This window comes from Ilyonectria robusta, assembly GCF_021365365.1.
Source record: "Ilyonectria robusta strain PMI_751 chromosome Unknown BGZ61scaffold_45, whole genome shotgun sequence".
NCBI classification, from domain to species: domain Eukaryota; kingdom Fungi; phylum Ascomycota; class Sordariomycetes; order Hypocreales; family Nectriaceae; genus Ilyonectria; species Ilyonectria robusta.
In genome coordinates this window covers 101,320-123,397 of record NW_025764479.1, presented here as the reverse complement: position 1 = coordinate 123,397, position 22,078 = coordinate 101,320, and the positions used below count along the sequence as shown (strand labels likewise).

The window sequence follows — 22,078 nt, the reverse complement described above, 5'->3', positions numbered from 1 at the left end:
CGGCCCTCGGTAACCACTGCCGTGTCACTCGTGTCTCCGAGGTGTTGCACCACATCTAGGATGGGCTTCCTGATTGATCCGATCAAGCCGAGTACAAACCCTTGTTGGAAATCAGCCTGCGGTATAATCGTGATTGACCTGGTTTGCCATGTTATTTGTAGTTAAACTTGTTTCTGCTGTATGCATGCACCATCTTTGAGAGGTCGCACTCGAACTTTGGCTTCTGCTCACTCGCTGTGACATTTGCTGAGGCTGTATTTTATCTGCAGCATGTCTGCATCACTCACTGTGCCTGTCCCGTTCTCAGAGCCACCATGGCTCATGGGCCTGCCATCCCCGTATTACAATGAATCGCATAGAATTTGGCAGAGAGCGTGCCGCGACTTCATCGATCAACACCTCACGTCCTTTGCGCTAGAATGGGAGACGGAGGGCGATGTGCCGGCACATGTTTTCGAGACCTTCTCGAAGCACAACATGTTGATTCCAAACTTGCCCGCTCCTCTGCCAGTGGACTTGCTGAAGGCCATGGGCATTAGCGAGCTTCTTGGTGAAGTGAAAATTGAAGATTTCGACTACTTCCATTTCGCCATCTACATCAGTGAGATGCGAAGAGTAGGCATTGGCGGCCCATCATCATCCTTGGCTACGGGCATGGCCTATGGGATGCCGCCTATTATCGAGTATGGTAGCAATGAATTGAAAGAACGCCTTCTCCCTGAACTGATCAGAGGGGATAAGAGGATATGCATCGCCATCACCGAGCCAGATGCAGGCAGCGACGTCGCTAATATCTCCACCACCGCCGTGAAGAGCGACTGTGGGAAATATTACATCATCAACGGTGAAAAGAAGTGGTACGTTGCGTCCTCATAGCCTGATCTACTAACTTCTAATGTCTGACCTCAAGGATCACCAATGGACTTTGGTCTCACTACGGTACCATGGCGGTTCGTACAGGAGGCCCTGGAGCTGCAGGCCTGTCGCTACTTGTGGTTCCTTTGCTTGGAAATCCAGGCGTCTCAATGCGGCGAATGAAGACAACCGGAGGAACTACTAGTGGCACAACTTTCATTGACCTGGAAGACGTGAAAGTGCCGGTCCAGAATCTCATCGGTAAGGTGAGTCTTTCGAACTAGCCCTGAAGTTCTTTTCGATCTTCTTTTCTCCCAAATCTTGGTAAAGGTGCTGATCTAAAATAGGAGGGTGAAGGGATGAAAATGATTACGCGAAACTTCAATCATGAGCGACTGGCCATCGTCATTGCTATCACTAGAACTGCCCGCGTTGCTCTCTCATCAGCATTCGCGTATGTCCTCAAGCGTGAAGCGTTTGGTGGACCCCTCATGAATCAGGCAGTGGTCCGAAACCGACTTGCCAAATGCGGAGGAGAACTTGAATCTCTCTCGGCCTGGGTGGACCAACTTGTGTATCAGATGTCAACGCTCAAGAAATCCGAAGCTGACAAGGAGCTCGGCGGACTTATGGCGCTTGCTAAAGCAACAGCAGGAAGAGTATTGGACGAGTGTGCTCGCTGTGCAGTGCTTCTCTTTGGCGGTAATGGATACACTCGAACCGGACAGGGTGAGCTGGTGGAAAAGATCTACCGCGAAATCCCTGCAGCTCGTATTCCTGGAGGTAGTGAGGATGTCATGTTTGATTTGGCAGTCCGGCAGCTGGTTAAGCAATATGAAGCCAAAACGAAAGCTCTAGGAAAGCAGAAGCTATAGGATAGGGTACATATATTAGACAGAACTAATCACCGGTTCGACGATTTATTGGGCTACAAGGTGTGTGAGCCGCCCCATTGTAAAGCTGCTCAGTTGCACAGCATTACACAGCCTGGTCAGGCTACACGCTCTCAACACCGCCCCTTTGGCTGAAACTAGGCTTCTCCTTGTCCTTCTATTTCCTCAGCCGCCCTCAGTCAGTTCACCATGGATGTACACGAGAGCATGGCGCTTCTGGATGGACCAAGGCTATCGTATGGTATTCCCTTCAGTCGTGACGATGCTTGGACAGCCTGCAGACGGGATGGAAGTCCCAGGCAGCTAGGCCGAGCTCTTGCGGAACATGAGGGGTTTTCTGGGCTGATGTGGCCATATTCAGGTTGAAAAGGTGGTCAGCATCACTATGCCTTGATTCAATAATTGCACTTTTGCCTGCAGCACATCCAATCGAGGGTCAGCCACCAACATCATGGTGCAGGAGCTGAAGTGACCCAGATATTCATCTCCTGGCTTAAATGTGTCAATCATCTTTCTTGCCATTCCGTATTTTATTTCCCACGAAGGATGGCGGCACCTACCTCGCGAAGAGGAGGACACCAATACAGTTCTACCGGGCCGGCCTGATCGGAGCCTGATGCATTCTCCCAAAGATGGCGGATCCTTTCTCAGTCTTCACCGGCGTCGTCAGTATCCTAGACGTAGGTGTACGTGCATCGACTCGCCTTGGGAATATGGTACAGACTTGGCGAAATGCACCGGCCGAGATTATAGCTCTCGGCAACGAAGTCGCCGACTTAAATGTCGTCTTCGACAAGGTCCGAAGTGTCAGTCAAACGGCGAAAGGAAACGCTGCCCTCCACAACGATGTCGAGTTTGCCACGCCGCTCAACGACCAGGTGGAAGCGGCACGGAGGCACATAGATGAGTTGAAAGCCATCATCGATCATCTCGAGCACCTGAAGCGGCACAAGCGACGGCTCAAGTGGCTGCGGCAAACCTCCAGGGCAGCGATGCTGCAGCAAGAGCTGAGAGGAATTAGATTAAGAATCAACGGGCTACTCATCGCGCAAAATCTGTCAGTATACCGAGTTAGATTGCGAAACCGCGTCAAAGAGGCACGCTGAGTCGCTGACAATTCCTTAGGTCTACCAGCTCCCGCATAGCTCTTGATATCCAAAGCGTCCAAGCGAATCTGGGTCAAAATCGCAGCGAGCTGGCCGGTCGCCTACAGTCTATGGACGAGGGGATTCGGAGAATGGCGACGGAGATGGCAACAGTCAATACGGCGCAGAGAAGTGCCGATAACAGCATGCAACATTTGGTTGACCTTGTGGGTTCCATCGCCCACACAATCAACGCAGAGGAATCAGGCACTTCTCGGGCCGTGGATTCCATACGAACGCTAATAGACAGCCAGACCTCCATGGTCACATCACGATTAGATTCACTGACGTTGGCTACTACTCGAAGAATCGAGACCTCACCAGCACAGGAGCCATCATTCGCGGCTTCTAATATGCCTCTCCATCTATATGGAACCTTGCAATCCATAAGCGTCGTGACTAAACGGAGAAGAATCATCTGCTCAGGCAGCTGTACTTGTATTTGCCACCAACGTTGCAGGAGTGGGTATCACTGGCAGCTCCCTCCATGGCTACGGGGGATTCTGGGCTCTCTGTTTATCGGGTATACTGGATGTCCTATGACTACGGCGCGGTGCGACTCGCCCGCCTGTCTAGAGAGCGCCATGGTTCGCCTGGAGGTGACTTACATGTTCCCCGCATGGCTGCTCTACTATTTCTTGTACATGGTGCTTCAGCGGACTGCGACTGGACGGCCTACGTTCGGATTCATCATTGCCCAAAGCGTGCCATTCGAAGCGGGCGGCATTCACCACGCCGCTCTCACCAACAACATCGGCATGCTGAAGATTGCCCTGGCGAGGAATCCCGAATGTGTGAGCTATAGCGACCAGCATGGCCAGCAACCTGTCATGCACGCTATCCAGTCGGGTAGCGTTGAGGCCGTACAAATCCTTCTCCATGCGGGAGGAAACCTCGACATACGGGACAGCTACGGAACGTCAGCGGGCCAGATGGCCGCGGCCGTCACTATCGCCAAAGTCCACTCCCAAGACAAGCTCGAAAGCCTGGCCAGGCTTATTCCGGTCTCTCGATACATAGAGGATCTTGAGTTGTCGACGCTGCACCTTGTGGCCTCGGGTTATCTGGTGGGCGATATAGCTTCGATACTATCTCGCGAGGATGCTCACGATGTGGACATAAACTGCGTGGATGGTTTTGGAAGAACACCTCTTTACTGGGCTGTTAGGGTCGGCAATACACCTGCGGCTAGAGAGCTGCTCCGCCACGGTGCCGATATCAGCCTCCAGCCCCAGTTCGGCTCGTCACTGTTGGCAGCATCGCTCACGATGAAGGAGGGCTTAGAGTGCTTCAGGTTGCTAGTCGACCATGGTGCAAAGCTCGACGTAGCTTCGGAGCACGATGGATGGTATCCCATTCATTGGGCTTGCTGGTATGATCGACTCGAAGAGGTCAAGATGATGGTGTCCGCTGGAGTGGATGTGAACGTTCAGATGAGGGCGGAAAGGGCCACAAGCTTGAACGTGGCCGCACAGCGAGGCCATGTCGACATACTCGAATACCTGCTTCGCATCGGGGCGGACGCCAGCATCGCCGACGATGCTGGGTATACGCCTCTGGCGGAAGCCACAATTGCCAACACGGCCGGGTGCATCGAGGTCTTGCTTCGGCACGGAGCTAGTCTTCAACCTGCCCAGGGTCGAAATATCCTTTACGAAGCGGCAGAATTCGCAAATGTCGAAACATTTACCGCCTTGACCGATAGCCTGTCTGAAGTTATTCGACAGGATATAGATGGTCAAATGCTTAAGGAGCGGTTTGGAAAACGTGGAGATGTGCCTCAGGATATTGCGGAAGCATTTGCAATGTTGATAAAAGAAATCGGCTCAGAAGAAATAGTGGAGAGGGAAGATGGAGTGTGTAATGAAGGAGAAATTGAACCTGACTTGGAATATGATGGCGAGGTGTTTTTTGATGCTCTGGAATGATATTGATCAATTGGAGGGATGAAATACTAGGGACGTGCTCGATTGTGTTGATCATTGATATTCTAAAACACGGTTCCAATTGCTTCTCTTTCGTGCACGTCAACCCGGCTAGATGCCAAACTTGGTGCATCCCGATTTGAGGAAGCGACAGCGTTCGTGGTTTCAAGATCACGTAGACGATCTAAGTTTTAGACCCAGCAATATCATTCGCCCTAGCAAAAGGACTTCGATCTCCCCAGAACTCTCTCCAGCTAAATTTCTTGATCTTCTTTTGGAACTGCTGGATTCCGTGTTCCCCCTCTGATCCAGCACTCATCATCTCCCCATATGTTGCCTTGATCAAATTTGTTTGTTCCATTCCCTCTGGATCACACCATGCGAGTCGTGTCAGCTCCTTGTTGTTTGCGGCTGACCGAGGCGCACATCTTTCGAGTTGATCCAGATAATCCTCGAGCTTTGCATCCAACAACTCCTTGCTGCTGCTGATTGAGTGAATAGCTCCCGTGCGGTGTAGTTCCTCTGGGCTGAGCTCTCTTCCAGAAAGCATAGCCTCTCGAGCCACTGATACGCCCCATTCTCTAATCATAAACTTGGAAATGACGGAAGGGCTGACCCCGATCTTAACCTCGCTGAGAGTCCAGCGAGCACGAGATGACACTAGACGCACATCACAAACAAACGTCAGTCCTACACCACCACCAAAACAAGGCCCATCGACCACAGCGATAGTTGTCTGCGGGACATGATCAATGGCGTCGTACAAGTTCAGGACCTTGGAAAAGTAGCTGGAGTCGTCGGATATGTTGGTCGTATTCGTACCACCGCTCAGATCCATCCCGGTGCAGAAGAACTTTCCTTCGGATGCCACGACAACGTGATAAACAGACGGATCCTTGGCGAGTTTTCGAAACAAGTTTGTCAATCCTTCGAGCATTGCATCTGTCAATGCATTGCCGTTCTTAGGACGGGTTAGCGTAATCTTCATGGCAGTTCCCGCACGAGAGACGCGATATTCGCCCGTGTCCTCCACTACCTCCCATGATCTCGGCGTTTTGGAAACTTCTGGAGTTTTTGAAGACGTCGCAAACTTTGAGACCAGTGCCGCGCCGGCCCTGCTTCCGTACGGGACTTTGATCTCATTCGAAATCCATTGCCCAACAGTAACCAGCTTGTCGAGATTTATGCCGGTATTTATCCCTGCTTTCTCAAAGGTATAGACCACGTCCTCTGTGGCCACATTTCCCTTGGCTCCAGGGGCATATGGACAACCGCCTAACCCAGCAACGCTACTGTCAAAGGTTCTAATGCCCATTTCGTACGCTCGGACTATGTTAGCTATCCCTTGGCCATAGGTGTCGTGAAAGTGGCCGGCTAGTTTTTCTGGGGGGATCTCGCGCAGTAAGATGTCAAGCAACTTTCCAGTGTCTTTGGGAGTCCCAACACCTAAGGTGTCTCCGAGGCCAACTTCGTAGCAGCCCATGTCGAGAAGCCGCTGGACGACGGGTAAGACGGCTTCAGGCGGTGTTGGTCCGGAAAATGGATCTGAAAAGATGCAAGATACCACTCTATTTAGGAATCAGTAGGTGTTTTATTCGTTCAAGATGATTAAGAATATTTTTGTTACCCTCGAACTTTGATCCCAAGGCTCAAAGCCTGTTTAGTAACCATCTCGGCTTGGGCCAGGGCCTCGGCGATGGTGCAATTTTGATTTGCCTTGCTAAAGGCCTCCGTCACTGATGCAAAGACCACAATCTCTTTGGCACCGGCTTTGTTTGCATTTGTGAGACCTTTCAGGTTCGGGGCGAGCACAGGGAACTGGATATCGAGGTCTTGGTGATGTTGCTGAGCAAACGGGATGATGTTGTTCATAACCTGGGCCCCATCTGCGAGTTGCGGTACCCATTTTGGAGACACAAACGACGTCGCTTCAATGTCACGGAGTCCAGTGCCAGCGAGGCGGTGAATCAATTCGATCTTCGTAGCCGTTGGAATAGATTCCTTGATGTTCTGCAATCCGTCCCTTGGTCCTACTTCGACAATGCGAACACTTCGAGAACCGCTTAGCAACGAGGAGTACGAGCGGATGGAAGTGCAATTGATATGACGCCATACTTGAGAGACACTGGCGCCGCGAGTGAATCTATCAGTCGTTTTCATGGCGGCCCTGCCCAAAGAATGCGGGCCTGAGGACAAGAGCATTGGATGATGCATAGCAACTATTGCGCGTCGTGTTTGCGCTAATCTGGAATTCGATACTTTCAGGTCTAATCAAACAGACTGCAAGCTTGAATTTGAGGTCAATGTCGTAAATTTTCATACACATACCCCTCTCGTGGTGGAAATATGCGTTTTCCAGATAGCCGAGGGCTTCAAAATCTCCTCGGCTACTACGTCAAACGACGTTCCGGAATCAGCATAATGGATTAGCCCCGTCTTCGTCGCAATGTCTCTTGGGCAAATTCTTCGGATCTACTTTTAGCAACGTTGCTAATCACGTATTATTCAGTAGAGGTTGATTTGCTTTAGCCAAGAGGAATATGACAAACACAATTCTCTTGCCTCGGGAATAAATGGCCAACTCAAGTGTGCATTCCCAAGCTTGAAACAATCACATGGCATTTTTTATTGAAATCTAAAGAACATGGGTGGCCTTTTACAGGTAATAAGAGTGAATAACTGTAATAATTTGTTACCGTAAACCAGTATTGTGTATTAATTCCTGGTTAAGGACGGTGTATTGACCCGAGGCTACCTATCAGGGGTATCACTCGTCATTAAATAGTAGCCTATCTAAGCCCGTGAAACACTTAGGAATCGGTAGTGCTTTCCACTCATCAACCTTTGCATCATGACCGCTCAGCCTCCATTAACCGGGGTTAGAGTCATTGAGCTTGCAGGCTTAGCTCCGGGTGAGGCTCTACTCTTATTGCTTCAAACCACCCGAAATCATTTAACAATTTTCTCGCAGGTCCATTTTGTGGACAACTTCTCTCCTCTTACGGTGCCTCAGTTCTCCGCATCGACCGACCCGGCGACGTCATCAACCCCGACATCCTTACCTCGTACAAGTCATCCTTTGTGCTAGATCTGAAATCGTCATCATCCCTACAGCTACTCAAGTCCCTCGTCGCTAATGTCGACATCTTGATCGACCCATTCCGACCCGGGGTTCTTGAAAAATTAGGCCTTGACCCTGTTAATACCCTCCTGACTACGAACCCGCGGTTGATTGTGCTTCGACTAACTGGATTTCGCCGTGACGGAAAGTACAAGGACATGGCAGGCCACGATATCAACTATCTCGCCGTTTCTGGAGTTCTTGGGATGCTAGGAAACAAAGGGGAGCCTCCAACCCCTCCAGGCAACATATTAGCTGATTACGCCGGCGGAGGCCTCGTTGCTTTTGCAGGTGTGCTGCTGGCCCTCATTCACCGTGGTGTCAGTGGAAAAGGGCAGGTAGTCGAGGCTAATATGGTCGACGGTGTCAGCTATCTTGGTACCGTGCCACGTCTGAGGACTAAATCTCCTGCCTGGAGTGGTGAGAAGGGAACGAATCTTCTGGACGGAGGCTGTCCATATTACCAGTGTTACGAGTGTAGAGATCCAGGGAAGTACATGTCAGTTGGAGCTTTAGAGCCACAGTTCTTCGCAAATCTTCTGAGAGGTCTGGGTCTCGCGTTGGATCAGGTAGTGCCGGTGGGACTTACACGAGAAGATAAGTCATCTTGGCCATCCATGCGGGAGGTTTTCACGGAGACATTCAAACAGAAGACCAGACACGAGTGGGAGATGATGTTCGATAATATTGATGCCTGCGTTGCTCCTGTGCTGACGCACAAAGAAATGGAGAGCACAGGATACCAACACAGGCCAATGGTGTTTCTCTCTAATTCACCTGCTAAGCCAGTCAATTTGGCGTGGACAGCCGAGACAATGGAGGCTGGTCAAGGCGGCGAGGACACTCTAAAAGATTGGATGGGCTGGGAGAAGGGATTGGACTACAAACTAAGCTCGGGAATTGAGACGACACAAAAGAGTAAACTATGAGATCTACATCACATAGCCAGGTGCTACATATTGGCTGCATTTAGACAGAATAGAAGAGGTCGCCACACGTCGATATTCGCGACAACGTAATGAACGTAATGAACGTGAGAGCATAAGAGGATAAAGCGAGACAAACAAAACGAAGTCTAAAAACCCACGACTTGAAGGTTTCAGTATTAGACTAACTGTGTGGAAGTGTTCTGTATATTCATTTTCTTATGCTTTGTATACGGTCCCAAAGAAAATTACAATATCGTCGAGATCATAAAATACGTCAGTGGTTGTCGGAAAGCCTTTCATCTTATTCGTCAAGGCATTGACCATCCCACAGTTGGCCGTGCGTCATTGCTAGGCATGAGGATGTTAGGATCGACATCGAAGTTGATCAATGCTGGAACCAAGCTGTCGACATCACTCCAAGTACTCAAATATGGAGATCCCGCAATAATCTCAGTAAGTTGCTGATTGTCGTCGAGGAGGCTGTTATCCATCGGCCAACTATCAAATGAATCTAGCAAGGGACTGAGCGGTTGAGTTAGACTCGTCTGAAGAGGAGCATCCAGTCTTGTAGCGTCTAAGGATGGTTGGTTTCGGGTGCTCGAGGGACTCGGATACGCCGTTTCCAGGCGACTGGATGTGCTTATGTCTAATGCAGATCCCGGAAATGCCGACCGCTCATTGTTTGTGTCGACGAGCTTCGATTGAGGCCGTCCAAATCTCAGCATGGGAATATTGATATCGGTGTTCCTGAGCACATTCTCCAAGAAGCGAACAGCATAGTCGGCGGAGGCATACATGTCCTGAAGCTGGTGCAGTGCTTGCACACATTGATAGAATCGCCCAATGCTCACATTCCGAACTTCCTCATTTGGAGACTTGATGTCTAGCAGGTGGATGAGCGTTGCAGAAAGAAACGCCGGGATGCTGCTGGTGGACAAGTACCGCAGCTGGTTGGTGGATTGCAGATCGAATGCCAATTTCGTCATGGCAATAGCGGCCTCTGTGACCTTTTCTCTCGATACCTTTCTACTGATGCCGCTCTCACTGCTGTCAGACCCAGAGTAGAAGACCTGGGGTCTATGCAGCACACCCAATGTTGTCAGATATATCATGTGAAGCAATGCTTGATGAAGTCGAATCATGCGCATTGCTTTGTCGCGATTATCTCCATGTCCAATTGGTCCGGGGTTGTACCTAGACGCCGTGTCTTGGCTGTTGAGCCAGTCGTTTAGCTCTTTGTCGCATTTTCCCATCTCCTGGGCTCGTTTCTCGGATTGTCTGGGCATCACGATGACCTTCAATAGGTACTCAGACCCTACAGGATGATTCCCCAGGACCGTATACTGCGAGTACAAGATGTGGCCCAGACAAACGCACAGTTTGCTCAGCTCAATACACATGACTGCCACCATTCTGCGCCCCTCAGGATCTGGACTTGTCAATCTTGACTCTCCAAGCAACTTGACGAGATCAGGCGACGGAACATCAAGGACAAAGTCGTCCAAAGTGAGCATTGGGACATTGAACTCTTCGTCCCGAATCCTAGCAGGACGTCGGATCCCTAGAGCCAGCAGCCTGTCCCGCATAACGCAAGACCACCAGATGCGACACCTCAACGCCCTCTCTTTTCGACTCATCTTCATCTTGTCGGGATTCCGGTGGAGTCCGACGATCTGAGCTAGAGAAAGGGCGATGCCCATCCAATACCAAGTGTCCTTTTCGTCGTCTGGGCGGTCGTACCAGTATGTCATCAAGAGGAGGGCCTGGATGAGCGAGAGGCGATCTGGTTCGCAGTCTAAACCGTAAAGCAGACGCACTCGGCCGAAGAATGCTTTTCGGGCTGCCTTTCTGCTACGATAACCTCTCGTCTTGAGTAGGGTCTCGTCCACGAAGGTGACGCTGGCGAACATGACTGCTTGGAAAAGCAGTAGGCTAACAGGGTTCCGGTCGTCCTGACGAATGATAGGCCCGATGAAATCCTCGAGATCCAGGGCCGGCATAAACGGATACACAATATTGACGTAGGTTCTCAACAGCTCGTCGCGGAAGTCATCGTCGGGAATGGTTAAAGCATCCTTTTCTGCTAGGTACTGGATATCTCTGGAGCTGATGTGAGGAGGAAGTCGCCGAATATACGGTGGAAGTCGTCCGGACTGGTCATGGATGGAACGATGAGCAGGTTCTGAACTGAGCTGCTCTGGCGATGGTACTGAAGCTGCATTATCCCTGAGGGAGAAGGGGCTGTGATGTGGATGTCGAGGATCGTCATTGATCGGCTCGGCTAGCTCGCTCCGTGGAGTATTTCGCTGTTGGTCTGTCATATACGGTAAGCCCTCTCTGGTTCACATTCCGCGAGCTGGGCAGTAGTGCTGTACCTTCAAACGACAAGGAGACGAGGTATTCATCAGGCTGATGAGGCGGCGGTGAAGTCTCTTCCTCGTGGGAGGACAATGTTGGCGGCGGAGACTGGGGAGCAACAGGGCTCACAACCATAGCAGGCTTCCTGCCACGATTCGACTCTTTGGTGACGCATTGAACGCCGTCCAAGCGACAGTTTGTGCAGGGGACGCCGCCATTTACCACGTCACAGCGGACCTTGCGATTGCGACAAGAGAGACAGGCTTTGGAGGCACGCCGCTTGGATGCGCGGTCGCTGGTGCTGTCCCACGCTGGGCGCTTCTGCGCTGCGCCGTCGGAATCTCCGCCAGGCGCAGGCGCAGTAGCGACGCATATGGAAGCAGAACTCGGAGTCGAGGGAGCCATTGGGACTATACAGAGGAATTTGGGGAAGGGTGAGGAACGGAGAGACCTGTCCAGTGCTCACGTAGTCACGTAGGACGATGGATCAACAGATGAGGTGAAAGAAGATGGTGGGATAGGCCCATATGATGGAAGCCGGCGTTACATCTCCCGGGCTTTCCAGTCCACCTCTACCATCCAATTCACGCTCCATCCAAGTCACATTACATATCGGGACCCCCGCACAACGTCGGTGTGGATGGACCAACCGCACTTCCCCACGGGGTAATGGAGCTGGGGCTCATCGGAAAGGATCCTTGCGACGGTGGACTAATTCAGAGCTACTCATTGGATCCTCTATACAGAATAAGACGCTATGAGCTGCTTGGACCAGCTTTTTACGCCCGCTATTGGTAGAACGTGTATCTTCATAATGAGATCCAACACGAGCTGGATGGTCTGGAAGCCGGACTATTGTTCGTTCCCTCTCGACCTCTTCGTATTTAGGAAGTCGAAGCCCGTCTCTTACTCGGAACTTCCGGAACAAAAAAATGCCAATGGCCAGTCTCTTCTCGTAGCCCAAAGAGAGTCATGTGCAGTCAAACGTGAATTATGCAGGTTGGATCCCATCTTTGGAGCAGATGAGGGGTTGATGCTGCATTTCGAGCCACGATTTCCCCATTTGTCGATCCATTCAGGTGTGGGTTGCATTCGGCTATCAAGGACTCGGAGACTGACTTCGGGCCTCGGCTACTTGGCATGTCCAATTGAATCATCACCTTTTACACTACGCATATTTACCAGCGCCAGGTTTCTTTTGCGGTTGGAGTCTCTCCTACCCTAGACTGCAAGAAAACCTGAGTGGGCCAACTGCAGCCATACCGGATGGAGCGGAAATCATCACCTCGGCTAATTAATTTGGGATTGAAACTTGTAGACAAGAGGCAGGGTCCATCTCGGGATACTGGCCTCCCGCCATCTGGCTCGTCAGCTCTCTACATTCAATCCAAACGCGTACCAGCAGCCCTAGCTGAGAAGATTTTCACAGAGGCAGCGACTCTGATTGCTCTGGAGACGCATGCTTGGACGCATATCCACGGTTGAGGGTAACAAGAGTAATGTTCTTGTCGACGCTGAAATATTTGCAAATTTCCAGTGTTAGGATGAGTTTTAGCAATGTAGCCACAGTTGTGTTGAAGAGGACAAGAAACCATGTATAGCGAGAGGCCGGGGGTGGGGAGGAGGGGGGAAGGATGTCGACCGTATGCGAGTTCAGTGAGGCTGGTGATATCCGATCCCCTCATTCCTATTAATTTTATGGCATACGCTTAGCCTACCCAGAGGGAGGACTAGAAGCTCAACAGTAAAAAAAAAAAAACACAAACAATAGTATCAAGAATAGTTTCTCAGCTCATGTGGTGTTTGCATTCAATACTTCCTAGGCTAGCTATTGGTCCTTCAAGAATAGTTTCTTCTATAAGATGAATCGCCGGGGTAAATCTGGTCTTAATGTACCTTACTATTAAATTTTAAACCCTTTTCATAATTAGTATCGATTTGTTTTACAGTTTTTTCTTAATATCATTAATATCGAGCATTTAGTCCCCCCTCTGGGTATATATATCCTAGGGCACCCTAACCTCTTGATATATCATTGATCAATGATCTACAGATCCCTCACTACACGCTATCACAATTCACAATAGATATAACATAAGCGCAAACATATCAATCGATAACGGCTGTGAATGAAACATTTTCGCCTCCTGAGATGTCCCCAATTCCTCCAATGACGGTCTAATTCTCCTACTTAACCGAGTTAGCGAAGCGTTCCAGTTCGCAGCCAGCACTCAGATTCCACTTCATTGCAGTGAAACCTCCAGCTTTAGGGGGATTGCTAGGAATATCCAAGACCTCGTCATCTCCCAAAGACTCTACTTCCGACCCGTGCAACCGATTTGGTACTGTAAGGAGGAGTTTGAACGCGTAACGATTCCGCGACTTGCCCCTTGCCAGCTTCAACAGCTTCTTGATCAGTTTGTCTGCATCGTCCGAGGTTTTGTCATTGTCAACGTAGTACGACAGGCCGTCGATAACGCAGAATACAGTCGTCTCCGCTGGAAGCTGCCCGAGTACGTAATACAGCCGCTTTAGAACCGCCTTCATGTCACCACTATCGAAACTGCCGCGGCCGGTCACCTTGGTTAGGTCCAAGTGCTTGCATTGAGTGAGCAGCTGAGCCAGGAAACTGTTGACGATCCCGCTCGGTGTCTCCCAACTGTAGTCGCCGGAAGCATGTTGGCCGCAGAAGAAGTACAACACCACCACGTCCGGCGTTCCCGCACGAGATGATCCTCCTGGTGGTGATCGAATCTGCTCCAGTGCGTAAACAAGACGAGCACAAACAAAGCTCATGGCAGATCTTCGCTTGATGCTTCCTGCATTTCCGTTGATGACGAGCGCGGCTGAGCGCTCAGCATTAACCCAGGCAGCCAGGGCTTTTGCCTTGATGACATAAATGCCGCGATTTTGGTCATCGAGCGAAAGATTTGGCCCGAGGGTGTAGTTTGCCATGAGATCAGCGCCTGCTGCGTCTGCATCATAGTCAAGCCGCGATAGGAACTTGGTACGCTGCTGCCTTGGACTGAGTTCTAATGTCCAAGTCAGCCATCTAGTCTCTTGTTATCGAATATTGATGGAGGCGATCGGCACATACCGGATTTATTGCCCTTGGCAATAGTTGACATAGATGCGCGCCTCTTTGGGCTTTCTAGTTCTTGCGAAGGCTCCGGGGCATCGAGTCGTTTCACTACCATCAGTCGTCAGTTTGGTGGAACAGGATAGAAGGACCATATGAAACTAACCCATGAAAGATGCAAATTCAGTGAGGTTCGGGTTTCCTTCAAGCATTTGCATCATGAGGTCGTATGGCTTCATGACAGCCTCCTTCAAGGCGTCAATCTTGGTTTCGAACTTCTGGTCTAGCTCAATTTGTCTCCGTTTGATTTCCATGGTGGTCATTTGCATTAGTTCCAAAGTCTCCCTCATTTCTCGGTTCGCTCGAGTCTGCTCCTGACAAGCGAACTTGACGGTTTCAAGGAGTCCCTGAGTCCTCTTCCTCGCTTCGTCGCTATTCTCCTTTTGGACACTTTCCAATCTCTCGATCATCTCTTTCTGGCAGATGTTGGCTTCATCATTGAAAGCGTTTCTGTCCTTCGTCACGTTGTCAACTTTCTCAAGAAGCAACTTCTCAAAGCTCGCTTGCTGAAAGCCAGCTTTGAGGGCTTTCCATAAGGACTTTTGCCGCAAGTACTCGAGTATGTGTCCCAGTGCTGCTAAAATCGAGCCGTAAAACGACGTGCTCAATATCTTCAATTGGTCAGAGTCTTTGTAAATCTGCAAGACCCGCTGCGCGCTGCTAATTAAGGTGGGGATCTGCTGTAGCGCTTCCATGACCTTATCAGCGACGTTCTTCATCCGAGACGCAGCCTTCGCATATTTAGCAGACATGATCAAACTTGGATAATAGCCCACTAACTGTCAAGATGAGTTTCAGACCTCCACATACTACCGAGAGGTACTCTGACTGTGTTGGCAGTAGGCCGAGCCAGCCTTGAATAGCTTCGCTGCCATCGCCAAGTTTCCGGCACGCCAGGCGGATTTTTCCCCAGAATCCTCTTGTGTCTTCGGTTTGGTACTTATTGATCGCTTCCTTCACAATGGCTTCAACCTCGCTGGTAGTGTGCTTATTGTCAGGATTTATTCCAGTCCTGTACTTCTGCTTAGCCGTTTTCTCATATTCTCTCATCGTCTGTTTGAACTGCTCCTCCTTCTCCGTTGTGCTCTGTTCGGCTGTCGTACTTCATCGCGTAGTGAGCAACATGTCAAAATGGCGCTTAGCAAGTTTGTTTCTGAGGGAACATACGCATTGCTTTCCTTGGTCTCAGCGCTGAGTTTTGGTCGGTTGACCACGGCAGGTGTTTCGCTGGATATCACGGCGACCAATTGGGTGGGTGGTTGCAACGAGAGGTGAATTTTGCCATCAAGAGGGCTCTCAGGGCCGGCGGCATATTTCTCGGTCACTTTCACGGCGTAATCTTTCACACGGGAGCCTGTTCTCAACAGAGCATCAACGCCCCCCTGGGCATCGGGATACAGTGGAGTGGAAGCCATGGAAGTGTCGTCCAAGATTACTGGCACTGACTTGGCAATATCCCTCCACGCGAGAGGAAAGCAATAGAGCACTTCCTTATTTGGTGGTTGGTCAAGTAATTTATCTTTATCTCCACCTCTGAGGCCGGCTGAGCCTGCGTCAACCTTCGTGTGGTCAGCAATAAGGACTCCTTGGGTAACGGTGGTAGGCTGAACCATTCACTAATGTGCAAGAATGTCATGCGATGCAGTCACAAAGCTGAACGTCAAAGATTAGCGTCGCATTTTCTCTCAACAATAACTGGCTTACCATTGCGCTATTTTTAGTCTGCGTTCGCCTCATTCTCGGTGATAGCCGTCGATGGCCATCAGATATTAGTGTCACATCGTCTCTCTCACGAATAATTGGCTGGCCGTTGCGCTATTTTTCAGTTTGCATACGCCACTTCTCTGGTAATCGGCGTCAAGCAAATGCTCACAAGATTAACGGCTGGTAGGCGAAGCGACATTTCCGTGTGTCCGAGTGATGCGTTACATGTCGATATAGCTCCCTCCCTTAATATGCAAGTTGTAGGTCTCGCAAGAGCCTCAGTGGTCAAAGATCGGCAAAGCAGGTTTTCTGCGGTGGAGCAGCCTCCGACAGGCTCATTAAGCCACCCATGGAGCTTATGTATTGTGAGCCAACGTCGGCTCGTATTGTGTCTCTTCCTAAGGAGTATGGAGGACCTGTGGAGTTGCGATGGGGGCGGTCCGGGTCAGCGAGGACTTCTCTTCTGAAAAACGAAAATTGAGGCGCACGAACGACACCAACATGCATTAACCTCATTGACGAGGCTCGGGTTCTTCAACCTCCGAACGCGGTGAGGGGGCACAGCAGAGCAGCTTGAAAAGGGGGGGACCGAAATGGGACGAATGACGACGCCCTTATCCTTGTCATTGTCAATGTGCTTTCTCTTCTCGCAGCGCTCGAGTTTCATCCCACCACTTTTGATGCCTTAATCACATTGATCCGCGCTGACTGCACTTTTGATGCCTAATGAAAACATTGATGCGATTCACCGAGTAATTTTTGAGGCCCCCAAACAAGTGCAATATAAGCACACGCCGTCACAAGCACCCCTTTGCAGCATATTCAGACCCTTGCCGGCTCTTATCGCGGTCAATCACAGGTCGAGGATGGGAACGCTGTTTGTCTCGTGCAGACTCGGTGTGCCGCTGGTTGCATGCTCGTTCGCAGAACGGCAGATGGTTGGTGATGGAGGACTCTCGCTTGATCCATTTGATCCACCATGCTGACTTGGCCGGTCCAGACTAGACCGCAGAGATTGAAGTGGCTTGGGAAGTGGCCGACCGGTCAGCCATGGCTTGCATCCGTCACAGAGAAGCATGACGACTGTCCTGCAGAGACGAAGGATGAGTGGCTCAACCGTGCCTCGTACTACCACCTAATGGCGGAGATTCCGATAACAACCCCCACGACTTTCTAAGTATTAATGCCGATTCCCGATGCTTTGAAGGCCATCAATAATCAGGCTGTGCATGGAGGAAATGGTGTGCTGGCACTGAGCCTGAATCTGACGGCCATTAACAAGGCTCTGTCTCTTCCCCCTGGAACCAGGTCTCATCGTTTCGTTGATCTTCCTCCACGCCGATCATCCAAATCTTGCAAAAGACGACGTTGCTCCCTTACAGTATAACCTGGTCGGTGCGGTCGACACACTTGCCACATTCAATGCGTTCTGACCCGCAACGTCAAATTGACATCGAGAACATTACACAAGACCTTAACGCAACTTGGCCCAGCACCATATCATCAGTGATAATGGACGATCATCCCCTGAATCTCAAGGTCAAACCCACGGCCAAGATAGAGCTCCCAAAACATGTGATCGAAGAGGAAGACAGCGATGACTCGACTATGGAGTCGCTGGATGGCGACCCGTCCTTGGATTCTGACGGAGACTTGAGCGACACTAAAAGAATGAGGATCTTGCGATATAAGAAGAAGGCCATTTTGGAGGCAGAGAAGCTTTTCACCAGGAAGCATGGGATCATATATGTCGCCGACGACGACTGGGTGAGAACATCCTGCAGCGCCGTGAACTGCCATATCTTTGTTTCTTCAGCCTCTCCGATCCTGAAGGGCACTGAGAAACCCCTGGCGGGACGGGATGGTGTGAACGAAAAACCCAGTACACGAAGTGCGAATCAATCTTCGAAACAAACCGTTCTGAATGCCACCGGTGACAAGGGAGTTGCCCGCGTCAGTTTACCAGGCGAACTTCCCTTTCGATTCAGAATTATCAACGAGTTGCTGAACGAAAAAATGGCAGGAGTCATCGGCATTGCCGATCTGAACCATGATCATGTGGCTCCCTTCAGATCCATCATCCCTTTTGAGAATGACTTCAGAAATTTGCTCAAAGAGAAAGAGGAGGAGTTTGCTGATATCGCTGCAAATGTCCCCGACCATCCCGCTGTGCGGCGCAAGAAGCAATTTCTTCCCACGAGACTGGCATACTCTCTGGATACCCCGAATGAGACTATCTCAAACGATGACATAGATCGTGCAAGGATTCTTCTTGACGGTCTCCGGGCGCTGGTGAAATTTTTGGATACAGATCTTCAAGATCTCGTCAGGTCGTACAGGGGCTTGGAGCGCGGCCGTCTTGACAGCAGCATCACAAGGTTGCCATTCTCGTATCTTTGGTACTTGTTCAAACCCGGCCAGGAGGTTGTTACCAGGCATCCAAAGCGTCAAGTCTACCGCGTGCTACAAGTCTGTGGCGGGAGGAAGTCATTGGTACCGAGGGCTGAGTCGAAAACACCTTTTCAAAAAACTGTTTCGGACCTCGTTATCGATTGCTTCTACCTGGACTTTGATGGCAAACAATTTGGGCCAATGCCCCATACAATTTCTATCAGGCCATACGATGACCTCCTTCCTGTCAGCAATCTACCTGTCTACCCGCTCATATATGAGGAAGAACCGATCAAGACTTCACTCATCGCCAGAGGCAAGAAGTTCGAAGAACTAGCGCACGTAAGCCATCGCAGATATAAAGGGCTTAGCCTAAAAGAGGACGATTTATTTGACAGAATAGAGGAGGTTCGTTAACTGCCCCTGCCCAACCCTCTTAACGATGGTGCATTGCTTACTAGCCCTTGTACAAACAGATTGACAGCGATGTCATGATAGATTTCGACCTTGCGTTCCGGAACAGTGAGCCAAAAATACCACTGCCCCAGTTCGGGGGTGGTATCATTGTAAGCCCAACGAACGAAGACGATGAAGAAACAAATGAGCCCCTGAAACGCGATTCCCATTACTCCCGGATATGGTATGACGACGCGGAGATCCTCAAGTCAAGATGGTCTCAATTTACTCACAACACGGACCTTCTCCAAACTCACTTACCGGGTGCTTTGACGGAGAGTCGTCACTTATTGCTTCCCCCTAGAGTCTACGGATACGTGCTCCTTAGCCGGAAGTGGTGTATGTTAACCAAGCTCAATGCTCCACATAACATCGGCTTACGTTTCATTAGATCCCCTTGATATCAATCTGGTCAAGATGGTGCCAAAGTTAGAGGCGGGCGAGAAAGATGGGTTCGAGAAGCTTGTTTTGCCACCTGGTCACAAGGATATTGTGCGCGCCCTTGTGAGGACTCATGCTCGACAGATCGCTGCAGATGGTACTACAGAGGTCAGACAGTCAAAGAGAGAATTTGATGTCGTCAAAGGAAAGGGAAGAGGCCTCATCATCCTTCTGCATGGAGCCCCAGGAGTAGGAAAAACTTCGACTGCGGAGTGCGTCGCTGCCAACGCTGGCAAGCCGCTGCTTCCTATCACTTGCGGTGACCTTGGAGGAAATACAGCTCAGGAGGTTGAAAATAACCTCGAGAAATTCTTCGACCTTGCGAGGAAGTGGAACTGCGTTTTGCTGTTGGATGAAGCCGATGTCTTTCTCAGTGCGCGAGAAAAGGGAGATATCAGACAGAACAGTCTTGTCTCAGGTACGCCAACTAACCGCCGTGTTCCATGAGTTCATTCTGCGGTATAAAGCGTTTTGCCGCTTCATGCTTGTTTGCTAATTTGTTGCTAGTGTTCTTGAGAGTTCTGGAGTATTATTCTGGGATTCTCATCTTGACGACGAACCGAGTCGGCTCTTTCGACGAGGCCATCAAATCTCGCGTTCACTGTGCTCTATACTATCCACCCTTGGACGAGGACCAGACTTTCCAGGTCTGGACGATGAATCTGGACGCTCTCGAGGATCGCAACAAGAAGTCAGATGGCAAATTTCGTGTACGATTTGATCGCAAGGAGATTGAGGACTATTCCCGTCGACATTGGAAGAAAAAGAAGGGAGGATCGAGATGGAACGGGAGACAAATCAAGAACGCCTTTCAGACTGCCGTTGCACTCGCTGATTGGGACAACATCAAATACTCCGGCGATGACGGCCACCCTGACGGGCCACTACTAGAAAGGAGACATTTTGAGACAGTTGCAACAGCGAGCGACCATTTCGATAAATACCTGGGAAAGGTCCGTGGAGGGGACGATGAACGAGCCAAGGGGTCGGAAGTCCGCCGCGACGACATCACAAACGATCTGGACGATGAACCGGGCTCGACGAAGAAGAAGCCCAAGAACAAAAGGTCTTCCAAGAACAAGACCAAGCCCAAGTCTCCCGAACCGTCGGATGACAGCTCTTCTGAGGAATCCTCCTCGGAGAGTGATTCTTCCACCAGTGGCAGTGGAAGCGAGACAGAGGACGCAGTGCCAAAACAGCCCCCGGCGCCACCTCCTGAGATCCCGAAGAAGAAATCAAGCAAGAAGAAACATCGCAAGGAATGATGGGAAAGCTGTTGTTGGATTTCGCAGGGATGCTGACTTCGCACTTGATAAAAGTTTATTAATATTGCTGTTGTAATCGTGGACATGCAGTCTGGCTTCCTTACCCCGTACCCCGGACAGTGATCCGCAATAGTGATCCACAAAGACCGAGCCCTTTCAGGTTGCAATATCGACGGAACGGTATCCGCTGCCGGACCCAGTAAGTACCGGTTAAGCAAAGTCGATGAATTTCGTGTTCCCATCCTCTTCCTGCTTGGAGATGGAAGTAACCTTATTACGGCCGTAGACTAAATGGTTGATGGCGGTCACTGTGTGTGATAGATATTGGGCGTATGGGGACTTGATAGAATATCCTTCCTGAGAACTGAGAAAGAGTGTAACAAGTCGCCGGTTTGATCGCTCTTTTTAGGTGAGGACTAATCTCTTCCTCAGCCACCGCTGAATACATATGGCGAGATTTATGATTAGTCTTCAGTTATTGAAGTGGTTACTAATGAGCCCCAGGCTGTGTGCCCATTGCCTACCACCAGCACGCTTAGTGTACTGTAAAAGACCCCATACGGACTGAGAACCTCCGTTCCTCAAGCACACAATTGTTTCTTCGGCCATCTCTACCAAACGGGATAGATGGTAGTGCAATATTGCTGGTGTTTCTCCGAAAGTTTCTCCGCGCTTGCCCCTTCTGGCAGCATGCCCGATGACGAAATCTACCTTGCACGAACGAAGAGCACCTATACTTATAGCTATAAAGGAGGTATACACTATTAGACTTTCTCTGATCAGTAGGCAAAAACAAATCAAACAAATAGCATAATGCTTCCCATCATCGCCTTATTCTTTGCGTGCGTCGCCACCGCGGCGCCATCGGTGTCCAAGCGATCCATCACTTGCCTCCAAGTTGGCGCCACGGCCACGGCACGGTGGACGAACAGCGCAGGCCAATCTTGCACCTTTGTTAGTGTTGTCGGTAGCAACTATGGCGCAAATAGTGCCGGGTCGGGAGAGTATGTCTTCCATCGAACATCCGAGAATTGTCCCTGACCGTGTTAGTTACTCTTGCAATGGACGCTGTGGAGCTGGGTGCACCGGAACAGCGCTGGGCAATGCCTACACACAGGACTGCTTCTCTCACGACATCTGCTCGTATTTTAATAATGCAAGCGGCGGAGCCAGGTATGTCCTAAAAGTCTGCTGTGGAACGTGTCTAATGACTTCAGTGACCCAAATTGCGGCGCGGCTTATAGCGCAGCCGTCGATGATACGGCCTTGGGGTTTGCAAATGGTTGCTCCAAGACGAACCCTAGCAACGCTGTTTCCAAGCCAACTACAGTACCTGTGTGTCAGTGAGAGACCATTCATCTACGTCCACTGATTGGGGATCCTAAGCCCCGTGGCGGCTGTTTCCTGTCACGTTATCACTTTTTTATTCCCAACTCAACTGAGCTAAAATATTGCA

General features: G+C 50.3%; 9 protein-coding genes across 9 annotated transcripts; 6 read left to right on the top strand and 3 right to left on the bottom strand.

Moving 5' to 3' along the window:
* Window positions 1–270: 270 nt before the first annotated feature.
* On the top strand, window positions 271–1,730 carry BGZ61DRAFT_540572 (acyl-CoA dehydrogenase/oxidase; the record flags this gene model as incomplete). Its single annotated transcript, XM_046254930.1, has 3 exons — window positions 271–857; window positions 911–1,121; window positions 1,203–1,730. 3 exons carry the CDS (start codon window positions 271–273, stop codon window positions 1,728–1,730), a joined length of 1,326 nt encoding a protein of 441 aa, XP_046095263.1.
* A 650-nt stretch (window positions 1,731–2,380) lies between these two features.
* BGZ61DRAFT_540571 (uncharacterized protein) lies at window positions 2,381–3,245 on the top strand (the record flags this gene model as incomplete). The annotated part of the gene is made up of 3 exons (XM_046254929.1): window positions 2,381–2,805; window positions 2,874–3,064; window positions 3,148–3,245. The coding sequence occupies 3 exons, from the start codon at window positions 2,381–2,383 to the stop codon at window positions 3,243–3,245; spliced, it is 714 nt and encodes a 237-aa protein (XP_046095262.1).
* A 232-nt stretch (window positions 3,246–3,477) lies between these two features.
* Window positions 3,478–4,821, top strand: BGZ61DRAFT_540570 (ankyrin repeat-containing domain protein; the record flags this gene model as incomplete). Its single annotated transcript, XM_046254928.1, has 1 exon — window positions 3,478–4,821. One exon carries the CDS (start codon window positions 3,478–3,480, stop codon window positions 4,819–4,821), a length of 1,344 nt encoding a protein of 447 aa, XP_046095261.1.
* A 315-nt stretch (window positions 4,822–5,136) lies between these two features.
* On the bottom strand, window positions 5,137–6,978 carry BGZ61DRAFT_486253 (uncharacterized protein; the record flags this gene model as incomplete). Its single annotated transcript, XM_046249838.1, has 3 exons — window positions 5,137–5,155; window positions 5,235–6,386; window positions 6,446–6,978. 3 exons carry the CDS (start codon window positions 6,976–6,978, stop codon window positions 5,137–5,139), a joined length of 1,704 nt encoding a protein of 567 aa, XP_046095260.1.
* A 691-nt stretch (window positions 6,979–7,669) lies between these two features.
* BGZ61DRAFT_371398 (alpha-methylacyl-CoA racemase) lies at window positions 7,670–8,868 on the top strand (the record flags this gene model as incomplete). Its single annotated transcript, XM_046242099.1, has 2 exons — window positions 7,670–7,730; window positions 7,790–8,868. 2 exons carry the CDS (start codon window positions 7,670–7,672, stop codon window positions 8,866–8,868), a joined length of 1,140 nt encoding a protein of 379 aa, XP_046095259.1.
* Window positions 8,869–9,169: 301 nt separating this feature from the next.
* On the bottom strand, window positions 9,170–11,631 carry BGZ61DRAFT_540567 (fungal-specific transcription factor domain-containing protein; the record flags this gene model as incomplete). Its single annotated transcript, XM_046254927.1, has 3 exons — window positions 9,170–9,216; window positions 9,293–11,182; window positions 11,244–11,631. 3 exons carry the CDS (start codon window positions 11,629–11,631, stop codon window positions 9,170–9,172), a joined length of 2,325 nt encoding a protein of 774 aa, XP_046095258.1.
* Window positions 11,632–13,413: 1,782 nt separating this feature from the next.
* Window positions 13,414–16,268, bottom strand: BGZ61DRAFT_486250 (uncharacterized protein; the record flags this gene model as incomplete). Its single annotated transcript, XM_046249837.1, has 7 exons — window positions 13,414–14,258; window positions 14,324–14,416; window positions 14,472–15,144; window positions 15,176–15,467; window positions 15,533–15,924; window positions 16,070–16,180; window positions 16,239–16,268. The coding sequence occupies 7 exons, from the start codon at window positions 16,266–16,268 to the stop codon at window positions 13,414–13,416; spliced, it is 2,436 nt and encodes an 811-aa protein (XP_046095257.1).
* Window positions 16,269–18,085: 1,817 nt separating this feature from the next.
* Window positions 18,086–20,622, top strand: BGZ61DRAFT_433968 (uncharacterized protein; the record flags this gene model as incomplete). The annotated part of the gene is made up of 4 exons (XM_046243941.1): window positions 18,086–18,868; window positions 18,937–19,255; window positions 19,308–19,775; window positions 19,865–20,622. 4 exons carry the CDS (start codon window positions 18,086–18,088, stop codon window positions 20,620–20,622), a joined length of 2,328 nt encoding a protein of 775 aa, XP_046095256.1.
* Window positions 20,623–21,435: 813 nt separating this feature from the next.
* Window positions 21,436–21,969, top strand: BGZ61DRAFT_486248 (uncharacterized protein; the record flags this gene model as incomplete). Its single annotated transcript, XM_046249836.1, has 3 exons — window positions 21,436–21,626; window positions 21,673–21,795; window positions 21,840–21,969. The coding sequence occupies 3 exons, from the start codon at window positions 21,436–21,438 to the stop codon at window positions 21,967–21,969; spliced, it is 444 nt and encodes a 147-aa protein (XP_046095255.1).
* Between the last annotated feature and the right edge of the window lie 109 nt (window positions 21,970–22,078).